This window comes from Vombatus ursinus, unplaced genomic scaffold (genome assembly GCF_900497805.2).
Source record: "Vombatus ursinus unplaced genomic scaffold, bare-nosed wombat genome assembly UNPS02012709.1, whole genome shotgun sequence".
NCBI classification, from domain to species: domain Eukaryota; kingdom Metazoa; phylum Chordata; class Mammalia; order Diprotodontia; family Vombatidae; genus Vombatus; species Vombatus ursinus.
This window is the reverse complement of record NW_020952487.1, coordinates 1,701,245-1,726,947: the sequence shown is the minus strand read 5'-3', so window position 1 is coordinate 1,726,947 and position 25,703 is coordinate 1,701,245. Positions and strand designations below refer to the sequence as shown.

Genomic DNA, 25,703 nt, shown 5'->3' with positions numbered 1-25,703 from the left:
AAGAAAATGTTTCTTAGAATTTTTAAGGGAAGAAAATTTTACTGTCTAGTGCTGTGAACTCACAGAATTACATTACCTAAGAAATACAGGTGGTTTGATTTCTCTGGGCTGGGACATAAATGTATTCAGAGATTTTACCTTCATGAGAGGTGAACATGTTTCTTTTATTCTATTAGCTATTCTATTAGCTATGTAGCTATTAGCTACAAATGGAAGATGGCATTCATTAAAAAAAAACTTTAATTGATCTAGAATATCCATTTAGGCAAAAAAAAATGTTAAACTGAAGACTTTGGTCTCTATATATGGCATCATGGTCTCCTGGAAAAATCAAAGGTGCTAAAGTCAAGGGGATCAAGTTTCAAACCCAGCTCTGCCTTTGTGTGCTTGGGCCTCCATTTCCCCATCTATAAAATCTGAGAGTTGGTCTCTATGTCTTCAGAATTACCTTACAGTGTTAAATCTGTGATCCTATGTACAATCAACCAGAGTTTACACACTCAATAACTACTGGACTTCGGGTTTATAATTTTCTCATCCCTCCAAAACATCTCCCCAAACTTGTCTGTGCCATGTTCATGATCCAGCTCTTTTACTAACAATACGGGATTATTACCCTGAGTTAATTTCATTTCTCTTGGTTTCAGGATGACCTCTAAACAATGGTGTACTGGTAAAAATAACCGGCTCTTCAGGGAAAAATATATGCATGACACAAATTTAATCTGCATTATTAACATGTTCACTATTTTCTTAATTTTGAACGGATAAAAAAAATCAATCAAGCCCTTACTTGAAACATTTGCCAATTTCCAAGGTATAAAATGTTCATACTGAAAATTTAACAGTAAGCTCTCTTGAGACTGTATGAGCTGGCCCTGGCAAACCTCTGCCTTTAAGGCTCCTACCAACTTTCAGTCAAAAGATTCATATGAAGGCATGGAAGAAGGGAGAAATGGGAATTGTCTCATTAGTTTGTTAATTGAAGGAATAGAGACACAAATAGATTTTTGTGTTATTCATGCTACTAACATCCTTGGTTCTTGTAGAGTTTTCTTTACCAAAGGAGGCAAACGCAAATCTGAGAATTAGCCCCACTGTCTCCTGCAGCAGAAGATAGAGCCATTAGAACATAGGCTCTAGGTCAGGTGCTTGATGGCAAGATTCCATTTGACTCAGTGATTCTGCTTTATCTTGATCTCAGCAATCCTAATACAATGCTACTGATTTCATAATTCATGGATCAAACCATGTTCTCCACCAAAAAGGATGCTGGAATGTTTCTTTTTATTTCCCAACTTTCTTGTGACACTTAACTTTGTTACTTAACATGCTTCAGTTTGCAAAGTCCACTTTCACAGTGTTTATTCAGAACAATAGAATCCAGAGGTTGGGAGTATTCTGCCATTTCGTTGAGCAGTCCGTCAGTCATGTCCCATTGGTTCTAAAAGAGGAATCAGACCACAAATCTGTTTTTTATGTGTGATTGACAAAAGCACACTTTTCTTCTTTATTTTAAAACACAATATTTTTTTTTATTTAAGTAGCTAAGCAAACAGACTGAAAAGCAGATAGTTTTATAAGATGAATTTTCATAGAAAATAATTATCTGGGTACAAATTGGCAAAAAAAAGAAAAAAAAAGAAACAGTTACATGAACAAAAGGACCTTAATGAAAATCTTTGTCCAACTCCTTGATTAAGAAATGAGAAAACTGAGGTACATGTGGATTGTAGCCCAAAGTCCCACCAGCAGTTAAATGATAGAGGCAAGATTTGAACCCATGTCTTCTAACTCCAAATACAATGCACTTTTCATTATCCCATGACTTCTTACCCTAATCTACCATGTCTCAATCTAAATATACTAAAGTAACATTTTAAATAGGACTTTACAAAGTATTTAAAGAGAGAAAGCAATTTCAGTATAATTTCACTTCTGGTAAAGATGGTAGAGTGAGAGAGTGCCCAGTGTGGAATCACCAGGGGAACCTGGCTTAAATTTTGGCTTGGCCACTTCCTGCTAGTGAGACTTTGGGAAAGTCACTTCAGTTGGGGAATGGCTGAACAAGTTGTGCTATATGGTTGTGATGGAATACTACCGTGCTTTAGGAAATAATGAACTCTATGATTTTAGAAAAATATGGAAAGATTTGCATAAAATAATGAAAAACAAAATGAGCAGAACCAAGAGGACATTGCATATAGTAACAGCAAAATTTTTTAAATATGACTTTGAGTGAATAAGTTATTTTGACTATTATAAATACCCAAATTAACTATAAAGGACATATGCAGAAAGACTCTATCTACATTCAGAGAAAGAAGTGACAAATAGAAGTATGTATAGAATAATTCTATATATATATATATATGTATATGCATATGTACAGATTGTATATACATGCACATATGTGTGTGTGTATATATATATACACATATATATACATATATATACACACACCTATTTCTGTATAATGGTGACCATCTCTAAGGGGGGAGGAGGGTAGGGAAGAAAAAAAGGAAAAAATAAGTTTACCTGATAATTTTGTTGTATATTTGAAAGGAATAGCAAATTGTGCAGAGCAGATTTGTAGTTTCATGTACAATCATTTTTTTATTGTACTATATTATAGAAATAATTGTTTTATTCCATAAATTAAAACTAAAATATATATTTTTAAAAGAAAGTCATTATGACTTCTGAGTTCTAAATCCAAGATCCTACACCTATAATTTGTACATATTAGAAGTAAGTCACAGTTTAATAACTGAGAAAGCTCACAATCAAATGGAGGAAACAACATACAAACAACTATGTGCAAAGAAGACATGGGATCATTTGGATGTCTCAGAAGGTAAGAACTAGCATTAAGGGAGCTCAGGAATGGTTTCGTGTACAATTCTCTTTTTCTGTTCTTCTTTGTATATGGAAATGCTCATTTTATTTGGTGTGGAGGATAAAAATAATTTAAAAAATACTTTTGACTGAGAATGACAGTGAAAAAAGTGACCCTTATGCAGAAGGTGTGCAAGGCCATCAGTTTACTTTTATTGAATGCACACTAAGTCATTAGGTCATCAAGTGTATATAGGATTCCTGATTTTTCAGGGTTGACATTTTATGTAGTGAATTTGAACTCTGCCTTTACTTCAAATGGAAAGTTTTTTTGCATAGTTGAAATTAACAAAGGGTCTGAAAGAAAAGAGTAATTCAATTTAAGGAAGGGTAAGAGTTGGCACTAGGAGAAACATAAAAGGGGCCAACTGTATATTTTATCAATTTAAATGAAAAGAGTAGGGAAAAGAGCAAGATAGGACAAGCTGTTGAAATTTTGATTTTAGTTGAGTTTTGCCTTTGGAGTTTCCATATCAAAAAAGCTTTTACTTATTGGAAGAAAAGATAATCTTCTGAACCATATTCTTGAAAGCTTGTTTCACTTGCTGATTCCTTAGGGTGTAAATGAAGGGATTCAACAAGGGAGCAACTGAGGTATTGAGCACAGCAACTCCTTTGCTCAAAGACGCTCTTTCCCTTGCTGAGGGTTTAATGTACATGAAAATGCAGCTGCCGTAAGAGAGGGAGACAACAATCATGTGGGAGGAACAAGTGGAAAAGGCTTTTTTTCTCTGACTTGCAGAAGGGATTTTCAGAATTGTCTGAATGATGTATGTATAAGAGAGTATCACTAGGGTCAGGGTGACCATGAGTGTCACCACAGCTAAAAAAAATGCCATCAACTCGAGGAAGTGTGTATTTGAACATGACAGCTGCAGGATGGGAGAAGAGTCACAGATAAAATGATTAATGATATTAGATGCACAGAAATCCAGCCGTAACAGCAGCATGATGGGTGGAAAGATGATCAAAAACCCCGCCAGCCAAGAACTAAAGATAAGCAGCATACAGACCCTGCTGCTCATGATAGTTGTGTAATGCAGTGGCTTGCAGATGGCGACATAGCGGTCATAAGACATGGCAGCAAGAAGGTAAAATTCTGTCACCCCCAAGAAAATGAAGAAGAATAACTGAGCCACACACCCATTATATGAAATGGTCTTATCTCCTGTCACTGCAGTAACCAGGAATCTAGGAATACATACAGATGTGAAGGAAATTTCTAAGAATGAAAAATTTCGGAGGAAGAAGTACATGGGGATCTGCAGGTGAGAGTCCAGCAATGTGAGGGTGATAATGGTCAGGTTCCCAGTCACACTCAACATGTAGGTAAGAAGGAGGAAGATGAAAAGTACAACCTGCCACTGTGGATCATCTGTCAATCCCAGCAGTATGAACTCTGTGACTGATGTATGATTTCTCATTTTAGTTTTTTTCTGCTTTGATCAGACCTTATTTATCTTCTTATCACCTACAGAATTGAGGTGAAGGAAAGAAAGCTTTAGCTAATGTGAGATGGAAATACTAATTAAGTTAATGTAAGAGAATTCCATCTTATTAATGTGATTCCATCCATATATATATGATTTCTCTAGAAAATATTCTCTAACATACAGTAACAGCAATATTGGAAGTTATCAACTGTAAAAGATTTAGCACAAGTGTGGGGAACATGTGGTCTTGAGGCCATATGTGGCCCTCTAGGTCCTCAAGTGCAGCCCTTTGACTGAATCCAAACTTCACAGAACAAATCTACTTAATAAAATGATTTATACTGTAAAACTTGGACTCAGTTAAAAGGCCATACTCAAGGACCTAGAAGTTCACATGTAGCCTTGAGGCTGCAGGTTCCCACCCCTGATTTAGCTACTCTAATTAACATAGTGATCCAAGACAATTCCAAGGGACTCATGATAAAAAAAAATGCTATCTATCTATGGAGAGAAAACTGATCAACTCTGATTAAAGCAGATCAAATCATACTTTTTCATTTTCTTTATTTTTCTTGCTTTATCATCATCATCATCACTACTATGCAATATGGTTAATATAAAATTATGTTTTGCATGACTTCAAAAATAGAAAAGAAAATACTCTCTAAGAGCCCAGGCAGATGATATCATAGCAAATATTCTCATCACTACTTCTCAGGGTTCTTTCCTAGTCCCTACACACTTTCACATTATGTTTCTTTTCTTATTTTAAACTAAATTTTTGTTGGTAATGCTGTTTTTAATCACCTAGATTTCTTCCTATATCTTTTCCTATATCTCTTTCCCTTCTCCATTCCCTACCTGGAGAACAATCCCTTATAACAAATAATTTCTTTTAAAAAAGAAAAAAGGAAGAAGAGAAAATTAATTTTAGTAAAACTGGCAAATTTGATGTTATATGCAATATTCCATACCCATGGACATTAACTCTGTAAAGGAACAGGGACACAGTGCCTTCCTATATGTCTTCTTTGTGGCCAAGATTATTCCTTACCATTTCACAACATTCAGCTTCTATTATTTTGTGGGGGTTGTTTTTTCTCTCATATACATTATTACAGCCATTGTAGCCACTTCCTTCATTTTTCATTAGTTCATTTAAGTCTTTCCATGCTGTTCTGTATTCATCACTATATTATTTTCCAAGTCTCTATTCTCTGCACTTTTCAACATGTTGCCCTGACTATATCTCTAAATTAAACATTAGTCCTCTAAAATCTAGAAGCTCACTATCTAATATGTGCCATTGCCCCCTTTTCTTAATACTTTTTGCCATGGTATTGGGAAAATCCACAATCTATTTTTTTTCTCTTAATTTGTAAGTCAACTTCACCTATCTTCTGTGTTGTTGGTTTTTTTTTTTTTAAATTCATATCCTTAAATTAAAGGAACCATTAGAGAATGATGGAGGGAAACAAAGATTAGTATAAAACTTTTCTATTCTTAAAAATCTTTCTCTTGACACTGTATTTGGCTCCCAGTAGGATGGATATTCTCCATTATATTGACTTTAAAGAGTTAGGAATGTTACCTGGAGCATTCTGCTTTTAATTAATTGCTCATGGATTAATCAATCATTCATAAACTTATCAGACTCCTTGGACATATTTCTATTTTTAGCCTTAGTAAAATTTCTTGAATTTACAAGCTTGTATGTAAAATGATACTTCTGTTTATTTGCATTTTAAATTTATCTATACCTGTAAATTTATCTTTTTAAAATCTTTGAGGTATATTCCCTAGTCCAAATATTCTGGAATTTACTAAGTAAGTCCACATTTACTCAATTGTCATGCTTTGTTTTATATATTTTATACTATTTTATTCTGAATATCTTGCTAGACTACAGTCTTCATTTGTCTAATCTGTCCATATATAACTCTATGCATTCCCTCAAACACTTTAATTGCCCTTCTCTAACTTCATTATGTCTTCTTCTTCAGTATGGAGACCAAAAATATATATTTTTACAGGTGGAAAGAAATAAAATACAGTTTTGTAAAAGAACATTTTATTTTTCATTTCTGATTCTTCAACTTACTATCAATATGAATTTAGACAAGTCACTTAACCTTCTCCAGGCCTCAGTTTCATAATCTGTATCATTAAGGTATTTGGACTAGATCTCTAAGGTTCTTATTATTCTAATTCTATGATCCTATGGTACCCCTTCTGATGCCTAATATTTCATTGGTCTTTTTGTCCACAGAAATATTTGTTGCTAATGAACAGTCTATGTGAAGTCTAAATCATTTTCCTAAGTCTGTATCTGTCACTAATAATTTGATTCCCATATTCTTCAGAGTCCTCAAGACTTGCTATTTGCTATTTGTAATGTGTTTTCTTCATGAGATTCCAAACAATTGTTTATGTGAAAGGTTTTAATGTCATTGTTTTATAGACTCCTCCCACCAAAATGCCAAGGGAACCTTCTCCTGGAATCAGGACAACATAGGTTACTTCTCTCGTTCTTATATTTTCTTTTTCTTTTTTTTCCTTCCTTCCATTCTTTCTTTCATTTATTCTCTCTTTCTCTCATTTTTTCTTCATCCCTTCTTCCCTCCTTCCCTCCTTTTCTCCCTTCTTTTCTTCCTTCCTTCTGTGCTTTTAGTCCTTCTTTCCTTCCCTCTCCCTGCCTTTCTTCCTTTCATCTTGCCTTCTTTCCTCCCTTTGCTATTTTTCATTTTTTTTAAATTTTTCTACATCACTGTCTCTTACCAATTACTCCCCCCCATAGAACCGTACCTTGTAACAAATGCGTACAGTCAAGCAAAATAAAACAATTACATTTTCCTTCCCAAGTATTAAGATAGTCAGTATTAGCCCTATGTACAGAATTCAAAGTGCAGAATCAAATGTATAAGCTATTTACACTGAAGTGAAAATAGTGATTACTATAGTTTAAAATAGGGGTTCTTAACCTGGGGATCTATGAATTTCTGAGGAATATGTAAGCCTGGATGGGGAAAAAATTATACCATTATTTTCATTAACCTCTAAAGGAAATTTAGCAGTTAATTTTCCTTAAGTGATGAATATAGGTAGCCAATGTTATTCTGAGAAAGGGTCTATAGGCTTCATCAGACTTCCAAAGGGATTCATAACACACACACACACACACATGCACACACAGAAGGATAAGAACCCATTGGTTTAAAACGTCAGTTAATCAATTAGATGTACACAATTTTCTATTGATTGCTTAAGCTTTTAACATTTTAAGCTAACTGTGTGGTATTATGTAGACTCACTAATAGACATGGGACTAGGGATGGGCAGGAACCAATCGGACTTAAGCTAGAATGCTGATACCAGCATAATACAGTATACTGTAGATGACCACAGGTAACCCTGTTCCCAAGGCAGAACAACTCTGGCAAGGTAGAAGCTACAGAAAATTCACATTCTGTGTTTATCATAGTAAAAAGTCAATTTCTGATTTAGGAAATGTCAGACGACCCTTACATACACAAAGAAGGAATAGATATGGCATGATTTGCTGCTGTACAGTAAGTTAGGAAAAATACTTAAGTGAGATGACAGAGATCATACTTACTTTTCTGACATTCCTTGATTGGCCAGTTTCAAGTTTAATCTTGGACATTCCTTTCAGTTTGCATAAATCAAAGTGATTGGTTGATATTTATCTCATGAAAATTTTACATTTCCATAAGTTAAACATTCTACCCTGTCCTATCCCTCACATACTCAAATAGCCTGAGTAGGACACTTGCAGATACCTTTCTCCTCAGCTTAAGGAAACTCTTACCTACTCACTTTTACACTCCTAGTCCAGGCACTGCCCCAGCCCTGAGATCCTGACCCATCCCACCAATTAACTCCAGAAAAATATTTTCTTAATAATTAGTAGAAAGAAAGCATTGCCTTGAAAGGAAGGGAATGTAAGGCATTCTCAAGCTTTTGGACAGTAAGAGATGTTTTCTTGTACATTTTAAATGTGAAACCCAAGGGATCAGCACAAAAGGGACCATGGAGATCCATGTTCTCTAGGCACCAAGTAATAGACAATACAATCTGCATTAACACAAAACTTAAAAAAGGAAGCTTAGGGGATAGTGCCCAGAGAATACTTGAAGATGTGGAATGAGCATCAAGGGATATCACTGAGTAAGGAGAATATTGAATGATAGAGTAATAGGTATACAACTTCTAAATGATACTATTTCTTTTGTAGGCCAAGTGTATATTGCCTTGAACTAAAGGAAGCTGATACTCAGGATTCCCTGGAGAAGTATGAGGAGAAATGAAATCATAGTAGCTTCTAGAAAATTCTGATAAGAATCTCAAGCCTGTAGTCTTTTTTTTTCCTCCAGGGGAAAGGTAGTCCCCTTGAAAGTTGGTTTCCCCTTTGGTAACTTACAATTCTTTCCCCATGATGAATGAAAATGTTTTCTCCTTTCCTGTTAACATATTTCTTCTTCTGGCTGATATGAGGAATGAGATTTGAAATCACCATTCACTATTCATAGCTACAATTTTTATGTTCTTAATAGATAGTTTCACAAAATTTTTTCATTCAAAAATAGTTTAGAATTAAATTTCGAGTGTTCATTTCATATCCACAATATGCAAGATGATTTCAAATGAATCTGATGGCATGATGTTGTCCCAAAGGAATTTAGACTAATATTAACATCACTACATAAGACTTCAGTCAAGTCCACAAAATCTAGTTACAGAATTTGCCTGAGAAGTAGCTCAATCATTTCAACACACTTTATTAAGTGAGGAGTGAAAAACTGAGAATATACTATGATGGTCACTATGTGTGTATGTGTGTGTGTCTATGTGTATGTATGTATGTGTGTATATATATATATATGTATGTATATATATATGTATATGTGTGTATGTATGTGTGTGTGTATATATATATTTGGAGAGAGAGAGAAAGAAAAATGACTCATTATAAAATTGAATATTCAATGTATTTGTAAAGGATGGGGATATTCCTTCCAGTAGTGCATAACACAACTTATCCGTGTCCTCCCATTCTATGTGAACTCTTATCCCTGTCGTCCTACAAATCCTCCACATGGGCTCTACCCAGTGTGCTCAGGGCTTCCTTCTATATTTCTTAAGGTTACTTGGATACAGCCCAGGGGTTGTTTACTCCTATCTATCTCTGATTCTGAAGGAAGCTTTCTGATGTTCTGTTTAATACTACTTTGTGTGCAAAGTGTAAATCAACGAATCAATAAACATTTACTAAAGGCCTACTATATGCCAGGCACTGTGCTAAACACTAGGGATACAAAAAGAGGCAAAATACAGTCCCTGCTTACAATCTAATGGGGGAGATAACATGCAAGTAAGTATATACAAATCAAATTATATATGTGATAAATAGGAAATAATGGATTAAGGGATTAAGAGGGGTTAGGAAAGAGTTTTTGTTGAAGGTGGAATTTTAGTTGGGCCTTAACCATACCTACTGTACATGTTTAAATTGCCATTTGGGTTATCTATGATTTCTATTGCTTAGAGATCATAGTATTTCATGACCTGTGGCTACTTAGCATAACCAGAGGAATTTTGACAGAATTTTGTTTTAGTGAGGGTAATGGGGTTATTGAACATGCAACACAAAGAATATTGAGAAGGTTAGGAGTTAGAATTGCTTGAAGGAGCTAATGTTGAAAGTAAACAGAATCTTTAGAAACTATATTTACATTAAGCTATAAAAAGGATACTTTTGACAAAAGGATTTGATGAATGATGTTTGCAGTGCCTACCACCTTCTTTTTTTCACCCTTTTATCCACCTTTTGCCCATTCTTCCAAAGATCCAGCAAGAAGCATTAAAGGACAGTGGAAAAGCATTCAAATCACTATCTATGGAATTTAATATGAGCCCTGACCTGCTAGTCCCTTTGTGTGTATGATTATGGGCAACCCCATTTTACCTCTATGAATCCCATTTTCTTCATAATATTACTGTTTACATTTCTATAGAAACATTTTGCCAATATAACATGCTGAAGCACAATTCTCTGAAAGTAAGATCATCATGGGTAGATATTGGTCATTCTTTGTACTTGAATTTCTGGTGCATCACATAGTTTTTTAAAGTTTGCCAAGCACTTTACACACTCATTTGAGTCTCACCAAAACCCTGTGAGGAAAGAGTGATAGATGTTATGCTTTCTACTTTATATATGAGGAAATAAAGATTTAGAGAGTTAAACTGAAATGTCCATAGCAATTAACAAATGTAGGAAGTAGGATTTAAACTCATTTTTTTTTCTGATTTCAAGTTAGCAACTTATCTCTGTAAAATGGGGACAATCATATTTATACTGCATGTCATACAGAATTATTTTAAGTAAAGACTTTAAAGTGTCATGTAAAATGTCAGCTACTGCTGCACAGGGATCCTTATTTGCTCTCCGATTATCAAGAACCTCTCATTGAAACATTCCACAGAGTTTTTCATTCTTTCCACAGAAGCTGGAAGTTTTAGTTTTTTGTTTGTTTGTTTTGTTTTAGCTGCCACATTATGATGCAGACTGATATTGTGTGCATGTGCATCACTCAAACTGCCAGATCTTTTTTTCAGACAAACCTCTGCTTAACCATACTACCCATATTCTGGACTGATGAAGAGTAGTTTTTGAACCCAAGTGGAAAAAAATTACATTAATCTCTATTGAATTTCATCTAATTATTATAGTGCTCTAGCCTACATCTAATGTCTTTTTGTATTTTGACCCTATCACCCTGTATGTTTATCTATCCCTATAAGCTTATTATTGTCTTTATATCCTTTTCCTTTGATCTTTTTTGGAAATAAATCTAGTAGTGGTATTATTGGATCAAATTCATAGTTTTATATCCCTTTAGACATAGTTCCAAATTGTTCTCCAGAATTGTTGGACTCTTCACAACTCCACCAACCATTCATTAGTGTCCCTACTTTTCCACATCCTTTCCAGCATTTGTCATTTTCCTTTTCTGTCATGTTAGCCAATCTAATATATATGAGATAGTACCTCAGATTTCTTTTAATTTGTACTTATCCAATAATTAGAAATTTAAAACATGTTTATATGACTTTAGATAACTTTGTTTTCTTCTTCTGAAAACTGCCTGTTCATATCCTTTGACCCTTTATCAGTTGGGGAGTGCATCTTACTTTTATAAATTTGGCTCTGTTTTCTATATATTTGAGCAATGAAATCTTTATGAAAGAACTTGTTGTAAAATTCTCCTAGTTTACTGCTTTCTTTCTAATTTTAACTGCATTGGTTTTGCTTGTACAAAATCTTTTAAATAACATGTAATCAGAATTATCTACTTTACCTCCTGTGATGCTATCTCTTTTTTGGTCATAAACTATTCCCCTATCTATAGAGTCAATGGGTAATTTTTCTAAGTTTCCTAATTTTGCTTGTGATATTACCCTTTATGTAGAAATCATGTACCCATTTTGACCTTATCTTGGTATATGGTATAAGATATTGGCCCATGCCTAGTTTCTGCCAAACTTTTTGTTAAATAATGAGTTCTTGCCCTAAAAGTTTAGATCTTTGGGTTTATCAAACACTCTGATCATTTACTACTATATATTGTGTACCTAATCTATTCCACTGATAAGTCACTCCATTTCTTAGGTAGTACTAGATTATTTTGACCACTTTGTAATATAATTTGAAATCCAGTACTTCTAGGCAACTTCTCTTCATATTTCCCCCATTGATTCCCTTGATGTTTTTGATCTTTTGTTTTTCCAAATGAATTTTATTATGATTTTTTTTTCTAGCTCTGGAAAATAATTCTTGGGTAGTTTAATTGGTATAGCACAGAACAGGTAAATTAATTTAGGTGGAATTATAATTTTTATTGTACTAATGGCCTACCCATGAACAGTTAATATTTCTCCAATTTTTAATGTCTTTATTTATGTGAAAAGTATTTTGTAATTGTGTTCATATAGTTCCAGAGTTTGTCTTGGGAGGTAGACTCCCAAATATTTCATACTGTGTATAGTTATTTTAAATATAATATTTCTTTCTATCTCATGCTGCTGGACTTTGTTGGTAAAATAGAAATGCTGATAATTTGTGTGGGTTTATTTTATATCCTGTAACTTTGCTGAAGTTATTGATTGTTTTAACTATTTTTTTTTATTCTCTAGATTGATTCTCTAGGTTTCTCTAAACATACCATCATATAATTTTCAAAGAGTGATAGCTTTGTTTCATTGTTGTCAATTATTCATTCAATTTCTTTTTGTCTTATTATCATAACTAGCATTTCTAGTACAGTATTGAATAATAATGGTGATAATAAACATCCTTACTTCATCTTTGATCATATTGGGAAGGCTTCTAGTTTTTCTCCATTAGAGATGATGCTTGCTCTTGATTTTTGATAGATATAACTTGTAATTTTAAGGAAAGCTACATTTATTCTTGTGCTTTCTAGTGTTAATAAGAATGGATGTTACAATTTTTCAAAATGTTTTTTCTTCATCTATTGACATAATCATGTGATTTTTTTTTGTTTTTGTAATTTACATGGTTGATTATGCTTATAATTCTCCTAAGATAGAATCACCCTGCATTACTGTTAAAATCACACCTGGTCATATTGTATAATCTTTGTGATACATTGCTGTAGTCTCCTTCTTAGTATTTTACTAAAATTTTTTGCTTCAATATTCATTAGGGCAATTGGTCTATAGTTTTCTTTATCTGTTTTTGCTCTGCCTGGTTTAGGTATCAAAACCATATTTGTCATGTGAGGACTCCTTTACTTATTTATTCAAATATTTTATATTAATTATTAATTATTTTGCAAATATTTGTTAGGATTCACTTTTAAATCCATCTGGTCCTGGGAAGTTTTTCTTAGGGAACAAATTTTGTTCCATTTCTTTATTCAAGATAAGGTTATTTAAGTGTTCTTGTATTCAGGGAGGACTAGCACCTCTGGTGTGAGAGCTTGCCTTTGCAAGCTCTTTTCAGGACTGCTTGTCCACCTTTGATGTCCACTTGTCACCCAATTTTCACCTGTGGCTCCAAGAATCTGTAGCATGCACAGCAGCCACACTGATAAAACCACCCTGGTTAAAACCTTATCAGCAGACAGGCTAAACCAGGTTGAGGGTAACTGACAAGTCTCAAACTGATTAGTGAGTTAGGGTATGTCTACACCAAGGGTGTGAGAATTTAACCTGGTGGAATGGACAGATTAGAACAATTTGTTCCAATGGCCATGAAGACAGCTGAAGTAAATACTGCAGAGTGCTTAGAGCTTAGTCAGACATTGAAGACATCAAAGTTATCCACTGCAACTAGGGTCATTGCCAACCATCTTGACTTTTGTCTTCACACTGTACTTCAATGGCTGTGGAAGAAAGAGTGAAACTGATGACTTTGGGCAACTCTACCTCACTTAAATCAAATTCACAAGCAAGTGAAGACATCACTCATCATTTATCATGATGCAATTGGTCCTCTGAAAATGAAGAATGAACAATAACAAGAATATTTAAGTATTATATTTTCTCTTCGGTTAGTCAAGACAATTTTTATTTCTGTAAGTATTCATTTATTGGTGCAGCTAGGTGGTGCAGTGGATAGAGCACCAGCCCTGAAGTCAAGAGGACCTGAGTTCAAATCTGGCCTCAGACCAAATACTTGACACTTACTAGCTGTGTGATCTTGGGCAAGTCACTTAACCCCAATTGCCTAAAAAAAAAACAAAAAAAAATATTCATTTATTTCACTTTGTCAGTTTTATAATTGTACAAAATAATTCCTAACAATAACTTTACTTTAATCTTCATTGGTGCTGCATCCACTCTTTCCATATTGATAATATGATTTTCTTACTTTTTTTAAATCAGATTAAGCAATGGTTTATCCATTTTATTGTTATTCCCCAATACAACCAACTCAGTGGTTTTTATTTTTGCTTTCTATTAATCTCTTCTTTGATTTTCAGGGTTTCTATTTTTGTGTTTAATTGGGTTTTAGAATTTGTTCTTTTTCTAGTTTTTTTTCTAGTTACATGCTCAATTCATTGATCTACTCTTTTCTCTCTTTTATTGATATCATTTGATTCATCTCATTTAGAAATATAAATTTCTTCTAAGTACTGTTTTGGCTACTTCTTACAAATTTTGGTATTTTTGTTGTTATCATCTTTAATGAAATGATAACTTGTTTCTATGATTTGTTTTCTGACCTAGTCATTATTTAATTTCCAAATAATTTTTTTATCCATGCTTCCAAGTACCCTTTATTGCCTGGAATTTTTATTTTATTATGTTTTCAAAAGGGTACATTTAACATTTCTGGGGGTTTTTTGTTTTTTTTTTGTTTTTTAGGCAGTTGGGGTTAAGTGACTTGCCCAGGGTCACACAGCTAGTAAGTATCAAGTGTTTGGACTGAGATTGGATTTGAACTCAGGTACTCCTGACTTCAGGGCCAATCCTCTATCCACTGCGCCACCTAGCTGACTCTACATTTAACATTTCTGCATTTTGCATTTGTGAAGTTTTTATACCCTAACATGCCCTAACGTACAAAGTCAATTTTTTTGTGTGAAAAAGATATGTTCCTTTTATTCCAATTCAATTTTATCCAGAGGTCTATCATAGCTAACTTTTCTAAAATTTTATTTATCTCCTGAAGTTCTTTCTTATTTTTTATTGTTAGATTTATTTAGTTTTGAGACAAGAAAATGGAGATTCCCTCCCTGTCCCCAGTGTATTTTTATTATTTATTTCTATAATTCATTTAACTTTTCCTTTAAGAATTTGGATGCTATGACATTTGGGGCATATATATTTTAGTACTGACATTACTTCATTGTTTATTGTGCTATTTAGTAAATGTCATTTCCCTGATTATCTCTTTTAATTAGGTTTGTTTTTGCTTTTGTTTTGTCTCAGATCATGATTACTATTCCTGCCTTTGTTACTTCAGCTGAAGCATAATAGATTCTACCCCAACCCCTTATTTTAACTCCATACATATTCTTTCTGTTTCAAGTGTATTTCTTGTAAGTAACATATAATTGGATTCTGGTTCCTAATACAGCCTGATGTCCACTTTTGTTTTATAGATGAGTTCATTCAACTCACATTCACAGTTATGATTGTTGTGTTTTCCCTCCATCTTATTTATTTCTTCTCTCTCTCTCTCTCTCTCTCTCTCTCTCTCTCTCTCTCTCTCTCTCCCTCTCCCTCTCTCTGTCTCTTCCTCTCTCTCTCTCTTTCTCTCCCTCTTACTCATCAAAAGTCTTTTTTGCTTCTTACGCCTGCCTCCTTTAATCCTCCCTACCTCTTATTAATCTATCCCTTTATTTTATCTCCTTGCCATCCTACTTCCCTGTTGGATAAGAAAGATTTATATACTTAATTGAGTGTATATGCATATTAGTCCCCCTTTGCAACAGTTCAGATGAGAGTGAGATTCAATGTTGCTTGCTTCAACATTTTCTTTTTCAAAGTAAAAACTCTTCCTTGCACAACTCTTTTATGTGAGAAAATTTCCCACATTCTTCCTCTTACTTCCCCCTTCTTCTAGTGTATTTCTCTTACTCCATTTAAAAAAGTCATTCAAACACAACTGACTCACACCCCTTCTCTCTATGTGGATTTCATCTAACTATTCAAATAATGATAAAGTTCTTAGGAGTTATGTGCATTATCTTCCCATATAGGAAAGGAAATTGTTTAACATTATCAAGTCCCTTATAATTTGTCTTTCACATTTATGTTTTTATGCTTCCCTTGGGCCTTATGTTTGAAAGAATAATTTTCTGTTTAGCTCAGGTGTTTTCATCAGGAATGCTTGAAAGTCCTTTATTTCATTAAATATCCATTTATTTTTTACCTGAAGGATTATACTCAGTTTTGATTATTCTCAGCTGTAATCCTAGTTCCTTTGTCTTTAAGAATATCACAATTCAAGCTCTTCACTCTTTTAATATGGATACTGCTAAATTTTTGTGATCCTGACTGTGGTTCCATGATATTTGAATTATTTCTTTCTTTCTGGCTGTTTGCAAAATTTATCTCCTTCACTTGGGAGGTATAGAATTTGGCTATAATATTCCTGGGACTTTTCAATTTGGGATCTTTTTCAAGAGGTGATCAGTGGATTCTTTCAATTTCTATTTTATTCTCTTGATCTAAGACATAAAGGCAGTTTTTATTTAAAATTTCTTGAATTATAATATCTAGGCTCTTTTTTTTTTGATCATGGCTTTCAGGTAGTCCCATAATTCTTAAGTCATTTCTCCTTGATCTGTTTTCCAGATCAACTTTTCTGATGAGATTATTTCACATTTTCTTCTCTTTTTTTATTCTTTCACTTTGTTTTATTATTTCTTGATGTCTCATAGACTCTTTAGATTTCACTTCAGCACTTCTAATTTTTAAAGAATTCTTTTCTTCAGTGAGGCTTTGTACTTTTTTTTTTCCATTTGACCAATTCTGCTTTCTAAACAAATTTTTTTTTTTACTGAAGTTTTGTACTTCCTTTATCATTTGGTTAATTCTACTTTTTAATATGTCATTTTCTTCAGTATTTTTGTGCCTTTTTTTAACCAAGCTGGTTATTTTCTTTTCATAATTTTCTTGTATTGCTCTCATTTCTTTTCCAAATTTTTCCTCTAATACACTTATTTGATTTTTAAAATAATTTTTATCCCTCTTTAACTCATTCTTTATCTCTTCTAGGAATTCATGCTGGGCTTGTGTCTAATCTGCATTTTTCTTTGAGGTTTGTACATGTTTTCACATTGTTTTTTTCCTCTGAATTTGTGTCTTGAGCTTCCCTGCCACCATAGGACCTTTTGGTGATCAGTTATCTTTTTGTTGTTGCTATTTGCTCACTTTTTCAGTCCATTTCTTGACTTTGTACTATATGTTAGAGTTGGGGTTAGCTAAGCTTGGGTTCAGGTATCACTGTCCCAAGCTTCAGGCTTTTTTGTCCTGCTGTTTTCACAGCTAGTTCCGGGGGCTTTCTAAGACGATGTGATCTGAAGAGAGACATGGTCACTGCTGCTCTGGGCTGGGCTCCAGTCCTTACCTAGGTAAGAGCACTATTCCCCTGTAACTGAAATCATTAACACGTCTCTTGACCCCAGAACTGCAACCTGGAAGTGTAACCCTGCTTTATCTCTCTGCCTAGGAACTGTAACTCAAAATTGGATAATAGGCAATGGAGTTGCTAAACAGTGTGGTGTCTTGCACCTAGTACCAATGCAATAATCCCCTGTAATTTCTTTCTGCTGAGTTGTCTGATCCCTTTACCCTCTCTGGGTGGTGAGAGCTCCCAGAACTGCTGCTGCAGTTGCCGTGTCTCCCATAGCCTCCAACGCCCACTGCTGGTGTTGCCACCGTGCTGTTTTCCTGGCCTGACCCCATCTCAGTGTTATATATTTCTCCTTCCAACCATTTAAGTCTTCTTGGACTGGAAAAAAAATCTCATTCTGACCTCTTGTTTGCTACATAGTTCCAGAATTCTATTTGACAAGTTATTTTAAAGTTCTTTGGAGGGGAATGTTGGGAGAGTTTATCTTGTATGCCCCCTCTTTTCTGTCATCTTTGAGGCCAGGTAAATTTAGATATGAATTCTATGTTACTCAATTGACCAAGAATCAGTGGCCATTTGTAACAGCTATCTTCAACTTAGTCTGTAGATTCAAAAGCCCACATTGTGTCTAAGGTGTAATTTGGTGTTTGAAAATATCTCTGGTCAAAATAGTTTCACTTTTTTTAGTGGAGTTGATGATGTGGTATTATGATCTCGGTAAGGTGATTCATACAGAATGGAATAGAGCTCAATAAAAGTTTCTTCCTTCTTTCCCTCATAGTTTATTTAGAAAAGAAAGACTAGTTGTTATTAGTTCTTTCTTCTGCTTATTCTAGACCTCAAAACCCTTTGTTATCATACACAATCTTCTCCTCCTTTGCTCCACTCTTAGATACCTCTCCTGTTTTCTATGGTCTATCGAACATTGCTCAACAATCATATCTCCCAGGTTTTTAAAAATGCCAGGAAAGAGTGATCACTTCTACCTAGAGATCCCATAATTTCAACCCCAGCGACCATTTCCTCCACATTAGTGAGAAGCAATTCAGAACAGGATTTTACCTTGTTGGTTCCTCGGCCTTATGAAGGAAGGGAATAGCATTAGCCATAATACTTTTTACAGAGAAGGAAAGACGATTTCAGTTGATATCAAGATAATTAAAATATCTCATCATCAATACATCATGACTCTTTAGTCAAAGCTCCTGATATTTTCCCCAAACTCTTCTTCTCTTTGCTCTTTCTGGCTAGGTGGCCTACAATATAGCCCTAAGTCTCCTCTGGTTCTTGGATTTCTTCACATCCCCTCCCCATTTTATCCATCCTCTATATTTGGATTAAATTATGTCCTTCTAGAGAAATATTCTAGTCATGAATTTTATCCTTCCAAATGTCAGTGATAATTTCAATATGAGGCAAATTAAGGCCTCTAGTTACTCTTCTTTGTTGCCCAAACTTTGGGATATAGACATTTGAGGTCAAGGGATTTTACAACTGGTTCCTTTTTTTGAATTTTGTCTCCTGTGAACTTAGAGATAGGTCACCTGTTAATCTTTCATTGTGCCTTCTGTACATGTCATCTAGCTTGGCAGGTATGGACAGGCAGTTTTCTTTCTGCCTGCTCCTTTTATATTTTAAATTCTTTTCATTACATTTTCAAGACTGTGGCAATTACTCTCTAATATTTTATACATTTTAAGTTACATGTAAAACAATTTTAATATTAATTTTTAAAAAAAAATTTTGAATTCCTGATTCTCTCCTTCCACTCTGTCCTCTTCTCTTATTGAGAAGGCAAGTAATTTGATATAGGTTACACACATGTAGTCATGCAAAACATATTTCCATGTTGGCCATGTTGCAAAAGAGAACAGAGACCAAAAAAAAGAAAAAGAAAGTAAAAAAAAAGTATGCTTTAATCTGCATTCAGACTTCATTAGTTCTTTCTCTGGAGGTGAATAGCATTTTTCATCATATGTCCTTGAAATTATCTTGTATCAATGTATTGTTGAGAACAGAAAAGTCTTTCTCAATAGCATTGCTGTGTACACTCTCCTTCTGGTTTTGCTCACTTAATTTTGTATCAGTTTATGTAACTCTTTCCAGGTTGGCAATTGTTTTCTTATCAACTTTTGATAGAAGTACTTATCCCTGGTCAGGAAAAAGTCATCCATATATTTAAAAAAAAATGTAGTCTAGAAATCCAAATCCCGTTTACAGATGCTATGTTCATAGTCAGGTATTCTCTTCCTGGGTAAATTTTTCCTTTCTACATGCCTTGCCTTCAATGGACAGCAGAGAAGAAAGTTAAACTTTTTTTTTCCTTTGGCCTTCAGTGTTTTGGTTTTTTTTTGCAATAAATCTTCATAAATTCAGCACTATGTCTTCTTAATTTTCACCACAAGAAGTGTGTAGTAGTTATCTGATTTCATAAATTTTGGTAGATTCTCTGTGATGTCGGATACATGACCTGGGAAGATAACAGAACTCTCTATTCTTGTTTTCAAATTGACAAGAAGGTGTACCAGTGCTGGTGAGCCGGGAATTCCCATTCACCACTATTCTTTGATTATTTCTCTTACGTACCAGATGATATTTCCCTTTTCCTCCTATATCCTCACTATATCACACTTTGAAGGACAAGAAGGTACAAGACAATGGGGAACAATACTGACGACTTTTAAGCAAAGTATTGACAAAGACATGCATCAGGAAGATTAGTCTGAGAAATAGAAAAACTTATCATTAAAGAAAGAAGAAATTATGGGCTAGAATTTCCGTTAGGAGATAATGTATTATCTGGGATGGTGATATTTATGGTTTTTACAAGGAGGGGTAGCTGCGGGAAGCAAAAGGAGGAAATGATTGAGAGAAATATTAGAAAAGTAAAATGGTCAGTTCTTAGTACTTGGTTACATATGAAAGGCAATGGGGAGAAAAAAAAGTCAAAGATGTCAAATTAGTGAGAATAGATCAGTAAATGGTGGTACCATGGAGAGGAATAGTGAAATTACAAGGAGGCAATGTTTAGTCAAAAAAGTAACAAAAATAATTTCTCAATGAAAAAAAATAACAAAAATAAACCAACAATGAAGTATAAATTTTAGTAAGTTAATTCTAATACAGATAGGAATAAGATTTGACTACACCTGTAATTTCATTATTAGAGGAAATTCCAAGGTGAGAAAATTCTCTCTAGCAAAGAGAATCAGCAACTTCTAGTAATAAAGTGATTTACCCAGGGTCACACAGCCAATATATGTCCAAGGTGAGACTTGAACCTGTCTTTCCAGCTTCAGTGACAGCTCTCTACTACTGGTATTTGAAATTAAATTAATATGGCTGTCATAAGGATTTACCTAGATAGAGATTTAAGGTTGATAATATTTATCCTCTTTTGTGGTTATCATGAGGTTAATGCTTTTCTATTTAACTTAGCAATGTAGTAAGGTAGAATAGAAAAGAAGGAAACATATGGAATGATAGCCCAAGAGAATGGTAGGATCTAGCAATGGTTTTTAAGAATGGGAAAAATTTTGTTATGCTTTAAAGTAGTAGAGAAGGAACCAGGTGGAAGAGGTAAAAGATTATAGTGAGGGGAAGATTATGGATATAGTCTTAAAGAAAAGTTGGGAGAGGGCAAGATAAAGTACATGGGTAAATGGATTGGCCTTGGCAGGTAGCTGGGCAAATTTTTCAACAAACGTAGTGATGAAAGGAAGAAATAATGGGATATGGTTGCAAGAGGTTTTGAGAAGAAGAGAAAAGGGGTAGAAGTTCACATTGAGTGGGTGTACCTTTTTCCAGGAAGAGAAGCAATATCTTCAAATGAGAGTTGGGGGAGAAGATGTGGGGGACTTGAGGAAGAATAGAGGAGAAGGAAATAGAAGTTTTGCAATAGCTTATCTGGGGAGTGAGATAAAGAATCATTTATGGAGGAATAAAGGCATTTACTGCTTTGCTGGAGTAAAGGCCAAGTTGAAGTTGGATAATATGTTTTTGTAATGTGTCCCATTAGTACACTTGCATCATTTCTTTCCAATTTCATTCAGCAGCTGATGAAAAGAAGAGGCTTATGAAGGGAATAATATTGGGCTAAGGTTTGGCAATAAAAGAGCAAAGGGAAAGAGGATTCAAGAGCAGAGGATAGAGTAGAGATGAAAGGCTATCTCCTGGGTTAAGATTTTAGAGGGAGTAAAGTGAAATCAAAATGGGAATAAGGGCCTGAGAAATATTGAATGGTAGTGGGATTAAGGTCACGATAAGGAATATGAATATGAATATGAAGATGAAGATGAAGATGTTTAGAAGGAATGAAGCCAAAGGAGCAGTGGAACAGGAGTTTATATCTGGAGAGTTATGGTCAAGTATGGGCATGTAAGATTTGTAATTAGGGGAAGAGTACACTAATGGTAAAATCTATTGTGTGATCATTCATGAGTGTGTCTTAGGAAGAGTGAAGGTGTCGTCATGGGGCTTAAGGACATTCAGACAATGGCAGCTTAGGGAGCCTAAGGGAGAATCTACATGGATATTAAATCCTCAAGTGAAAAGAGTAGGCCAAGAGAAGAAGATGGTGAGACAAGTGTTAAACTCCTTCAGAAAGGAGGAAGAATGATCTGGGGGCTGGAATACAATGGTTGACATAATTTTGATTGGATGGAAAAGTATAATTGAGTGGACTTTAAAAAGAAAGGGGTACTGAAGGAAGCAAATGAAGTACAGGGACTTTCCTGCCTCCCCCTCTAGGGCCAGTATGACAGAGTAGGGGGAGTGAAGGTAAAACATTTCTGCAAAAGGTAATCAAGGATTCAGTGTAGTCAGAGTGGAGCCTGGTCAAAATGAAAGCCAATAGACAAAAAAGTGTGTGAGAGAAAAACATATTGAATGAATAAAAGTATGTTCAATGTGGAATGGAATTGCAGAGGACGCAGTGGAACAGGTGCCCAGAATTGGATTGAGAAATAAATGAGATCAGATTGAAGGGAATGGGCATAAAAACATATGAAGAGAGACTGCAGACAGTTTTCTCTCAACGTCCACATATTTACTGCAACAGAACAGAACAAAAATCATAGGGACAATAATTGGTGGAAGATGAAAAAGGAAGTTCATAGCCTCCAAGGGTTGTTGCAGAGAGAGCTGAGTAGGGTCTGAGTCTTCTGTCATCTAGGAGACTAGTAGACAGGATGGAAGGAAAGGTATTGGGTGATGTTGTATGGAATGTTGCTGTACAAAAGTCACACAAAGGAGAAAAAATGGTTCATGGTAGATGTGAGCAAGCTGTAAGATATAAACAAGCAGGGACTTTAAAGATATATGGGTAAAAGATATCATTAAAACATTTCGTGATAGGGAGAAAAGACAGGCTAGTTCTGTGGCAAAAGCAAGGGATATCAGGTGGAAGGTCAGTGTGCTGTAATTGTACTTTGGTGATTTCATGAGAAAGCAAGGAAGAAGTCGAGCATGTTGGGTGAACCTAATATAAAAATCTTTTGGGAGAATATGGACAGGAATCCCATAATATGGGCAGGCATGGAAGGATTGCAATCTGCATCATTGGCATAAACTCCCCAATTGATAAGATTACAAATTCACTTGAGCATGTGAGTAAGAACAGCAATCTGCCACTAAGCAACCAACTGTAAAGCCTTATCTATATACGGAGGTGACATTGACATATTAAATGCTATGATATTGTAACATAAGTTCTGGCAGATCTTATGTTCTATGATCCTAGGTCCTATCAAACCAGAAAGGCTTTGATTAAAGACTACATAATAGAGAGGTTTATCAACAGTAAGTCATATATAAAGTGATGATTCATTTTTGGGAGGGGACATAGCAACTCAAAGATCATTTCTTTAGGCATGGATGCATTGTGATATAGATTACTTAAAGGAATACCCACTTCTAAAAATCAATCAACCAATAAGAATTTATAGTACAACTATTTATTTTAAATTTATAATCTACCCACTTTGTCTGAGGCACTGTACAATGTGCGGGGGATATAAACACAGAAAATTAAAAAAATTCTTATCCTTAAGGAGCTTATATTCTTACATATGTAAGTGTACATAAATTAAATAGAGAAGCTGGTGGATGAATTTGATCTATACATTAAAAAATGTTTTGAAACATTGATATATCCGAAAGAAAAAGTTACAAAGATAAGAAGGAGCTGACAAAACCTTGGGCAGACTGTCAGAAATCTGTACTTCTCATGGCACCATTTTATTCAGGTTGACAAATCTTTTCCTTTGTTTGAAGATAATACAATCTTTTGTATCATGTCCCTGAAAGCTTGTTTCACTTGCTGATTCCTTAGGCTATAAATGAAGGGATTCAACATGGGGGCTACTGATGTATTAAGCAGAGCAACTCCCTTGCTCAAAGACACTCTGTCCTTTGCTGAGGGTTTGATGTACATGAAGATGCAGCTACCGTAAGAAATGGAAATGACAATCATGTGAGAAGAACAGGTGGAAAAAGCCTTTTTCCTTTGACTCACAGAGGGGATCTGCAGAATTGTCTGGATGATTTTTGTGTAGGAGAGAATTACTAATGCCAGTGTGAACATAAGAGTCACGATAGCCCAGGAAAAGCCCATTGTCTCAAAGAATTGTGTATCTGTGCAGGACAGCTGTAAGAGGGGAGAATAGTCACAGATAAAATAGTCAATGATGTTATTAGCACAATAGTCAAGCTGCTGCATCAGTATGAGTATTATGAAGATGATCATGAATGAAATCCACCATGAGCAGAAGACAAGCAAAGTGCAGACTCTGTTGCTCATGATGGTTGTGTAATGTAGGGGTTTACAGATGGCGACATAGCGGTCATAGGACATGGCTGCTAGAAGGTAAAATTCAGTTACTCCCAAGAGAATGACAAAAAAAAATTGAGCCATACAGCCATTATAAGAAATGGTCTTATCGCCATTAATAATGGTGCCTAAGAATCTGGGAACACTGGTAGTTGTAAAGGAAATTTCTAAGAAGGAGAAATTCCGGAGGAAGAAATACATTGGGGTCTGGAGGTGAGAATCCAGCAGGGTAAGGATGATGAGAGTCACATTGCCAGCAATGCTGAGTATGTAGGCCAGTAAGAGAAAGAAGAAAATGACCATTTGAACGTCTGGGTAATCTGACAATCCCAGGAGGATGAACTCTGTCACCTGTGTGTGATTTTTCATGTTTGTTTTCTCTCTTCTTTAGTGGATCTGCGGTAAAAATAAAAGGAAACAGAACTAAAAAAAGGAAGAAACAGAAAACTTATATATGGGCTATACTTGAAATGCAGCAAGGAAGAAGCATTAGAATTAATTCATTCAATCATTCAATTTTTTTTTTATTTTGGTGAGGCAGTCAGGGTTAAGTCACTTGCCCAGGCTCACACAGCTTGTAAGTGTTATGTGTCTGAGGCCGGATTTGAACTCAGGTCTTCCTGACTCCAAGCACAAAGTTGTATCCACTGTGCCACCTCGCTGCCCCCATTCAAATGTTTGTAATGTTTCTGTTATGTTATTACAGTGGGTATGAAGGGGGTAGAAAAGATAAGTAAGACAAAATTGATGCTTTTAAGGAGCTAAGCATAGTTGGGAAGATATATATACCCAAATAAAATACAAGGTGGATTGCAGTTAAATACCATATGCCTCCAAGGAAATAAGAACTTCCTTTTTCTCTTAACCTGTCATTTAAGGTCATCTGTAATTGGCCAGCAATCCACATTTTTAGGCTTATCTTATAATACTATCTTTTATACTTGGTAACCTCTAGTTAGGCTAGAACAACTTAGCATATACTTCAGTATATGATTTAAACTTTTTATTTTGCTGACAATCCTCTTTCCTCATGTATGAATAGGATACCTCTTCCCCTCTGCACTTTCTATCCCAATTCTATCCCAATTCTATCCCATTCTACAATGTCCAATTTAAATCTGCCTCAGTTTGCCTATCTCTAATATGAGGAAAATAATACTCCTCTGTGTAGCAATAAACTTCTCTGCCTCCAGCCTGCATACTTTGCATGTCATTGATGCTCTTATCGTGCATCACAGTGAGTTTTTGAGGGTAAGGACACACTCTCCTGTCATTCACACTTTTAATCCCTGGTTATTATCACCTATCCTATATTTACAGAAATGATGAAAAAAGAGAGTTAAGAAAACCAAAAGGGAAGATCTGGCTAAGTTCTAGGAAGTCTAGTAAAGTTACGTAGGAAGCATAG

At 34.8% G+C, this 25,703-nt stretch overlaps 2 protein-coding genes across 2 annotated transcripts; both read right to left on the bottom strand.

Annotated features, from left to right (window-relative positions):
- Nucleotides 1-3,383: 3,383 nt before the first annotated feature.
- LOC114040080 (olfactory receptor 6C75) lies at nt 3,384-7,381 on the bottom strand. Its single transcript, XM_027858067.1, has 2 exons — nt 7,370-7,381; nt 3,384-4,334 (listed from the first exon to the last, which is right to left on the bottom strand). Exons 1-2 carry the CDS (start codon nt 7,379-7,381, stop codon nt 3,384-3,386), a joined length of 963 nt encoding a protein of 320 aa, XP_027713868.1.
- Nucleotides 7,382-23,707: 16,326 nt separating this feature from the next.
- On the bottom strand, nt 23,708-24,667 carry LOC114040092 (olfactory receptor 6C1-like). Its single transcript, XM_027858084.1, has one exon. It carries the CDS (start codon nt 24,662-24,664, stop codon nt 23,708-23,710), a length of 957 nt encoding a protein of 318 aa, XP_027713885.1. The 5' UTR covers nt 24,665-24,667.
- Between the last annotated feature and the right edge of the window lie 1,036 nt (nt 24,668-25,703).

Bases quoted from the DNA above. Each gene is read 5' to 3' on its own strand.
- LOC114040092 (XM_027858084.1), bottom strand. From the start codon at position 24,664: ATGAAAAATCACACACAGGTGACAGAGTTCATCCTCCTGGGATTGTCA.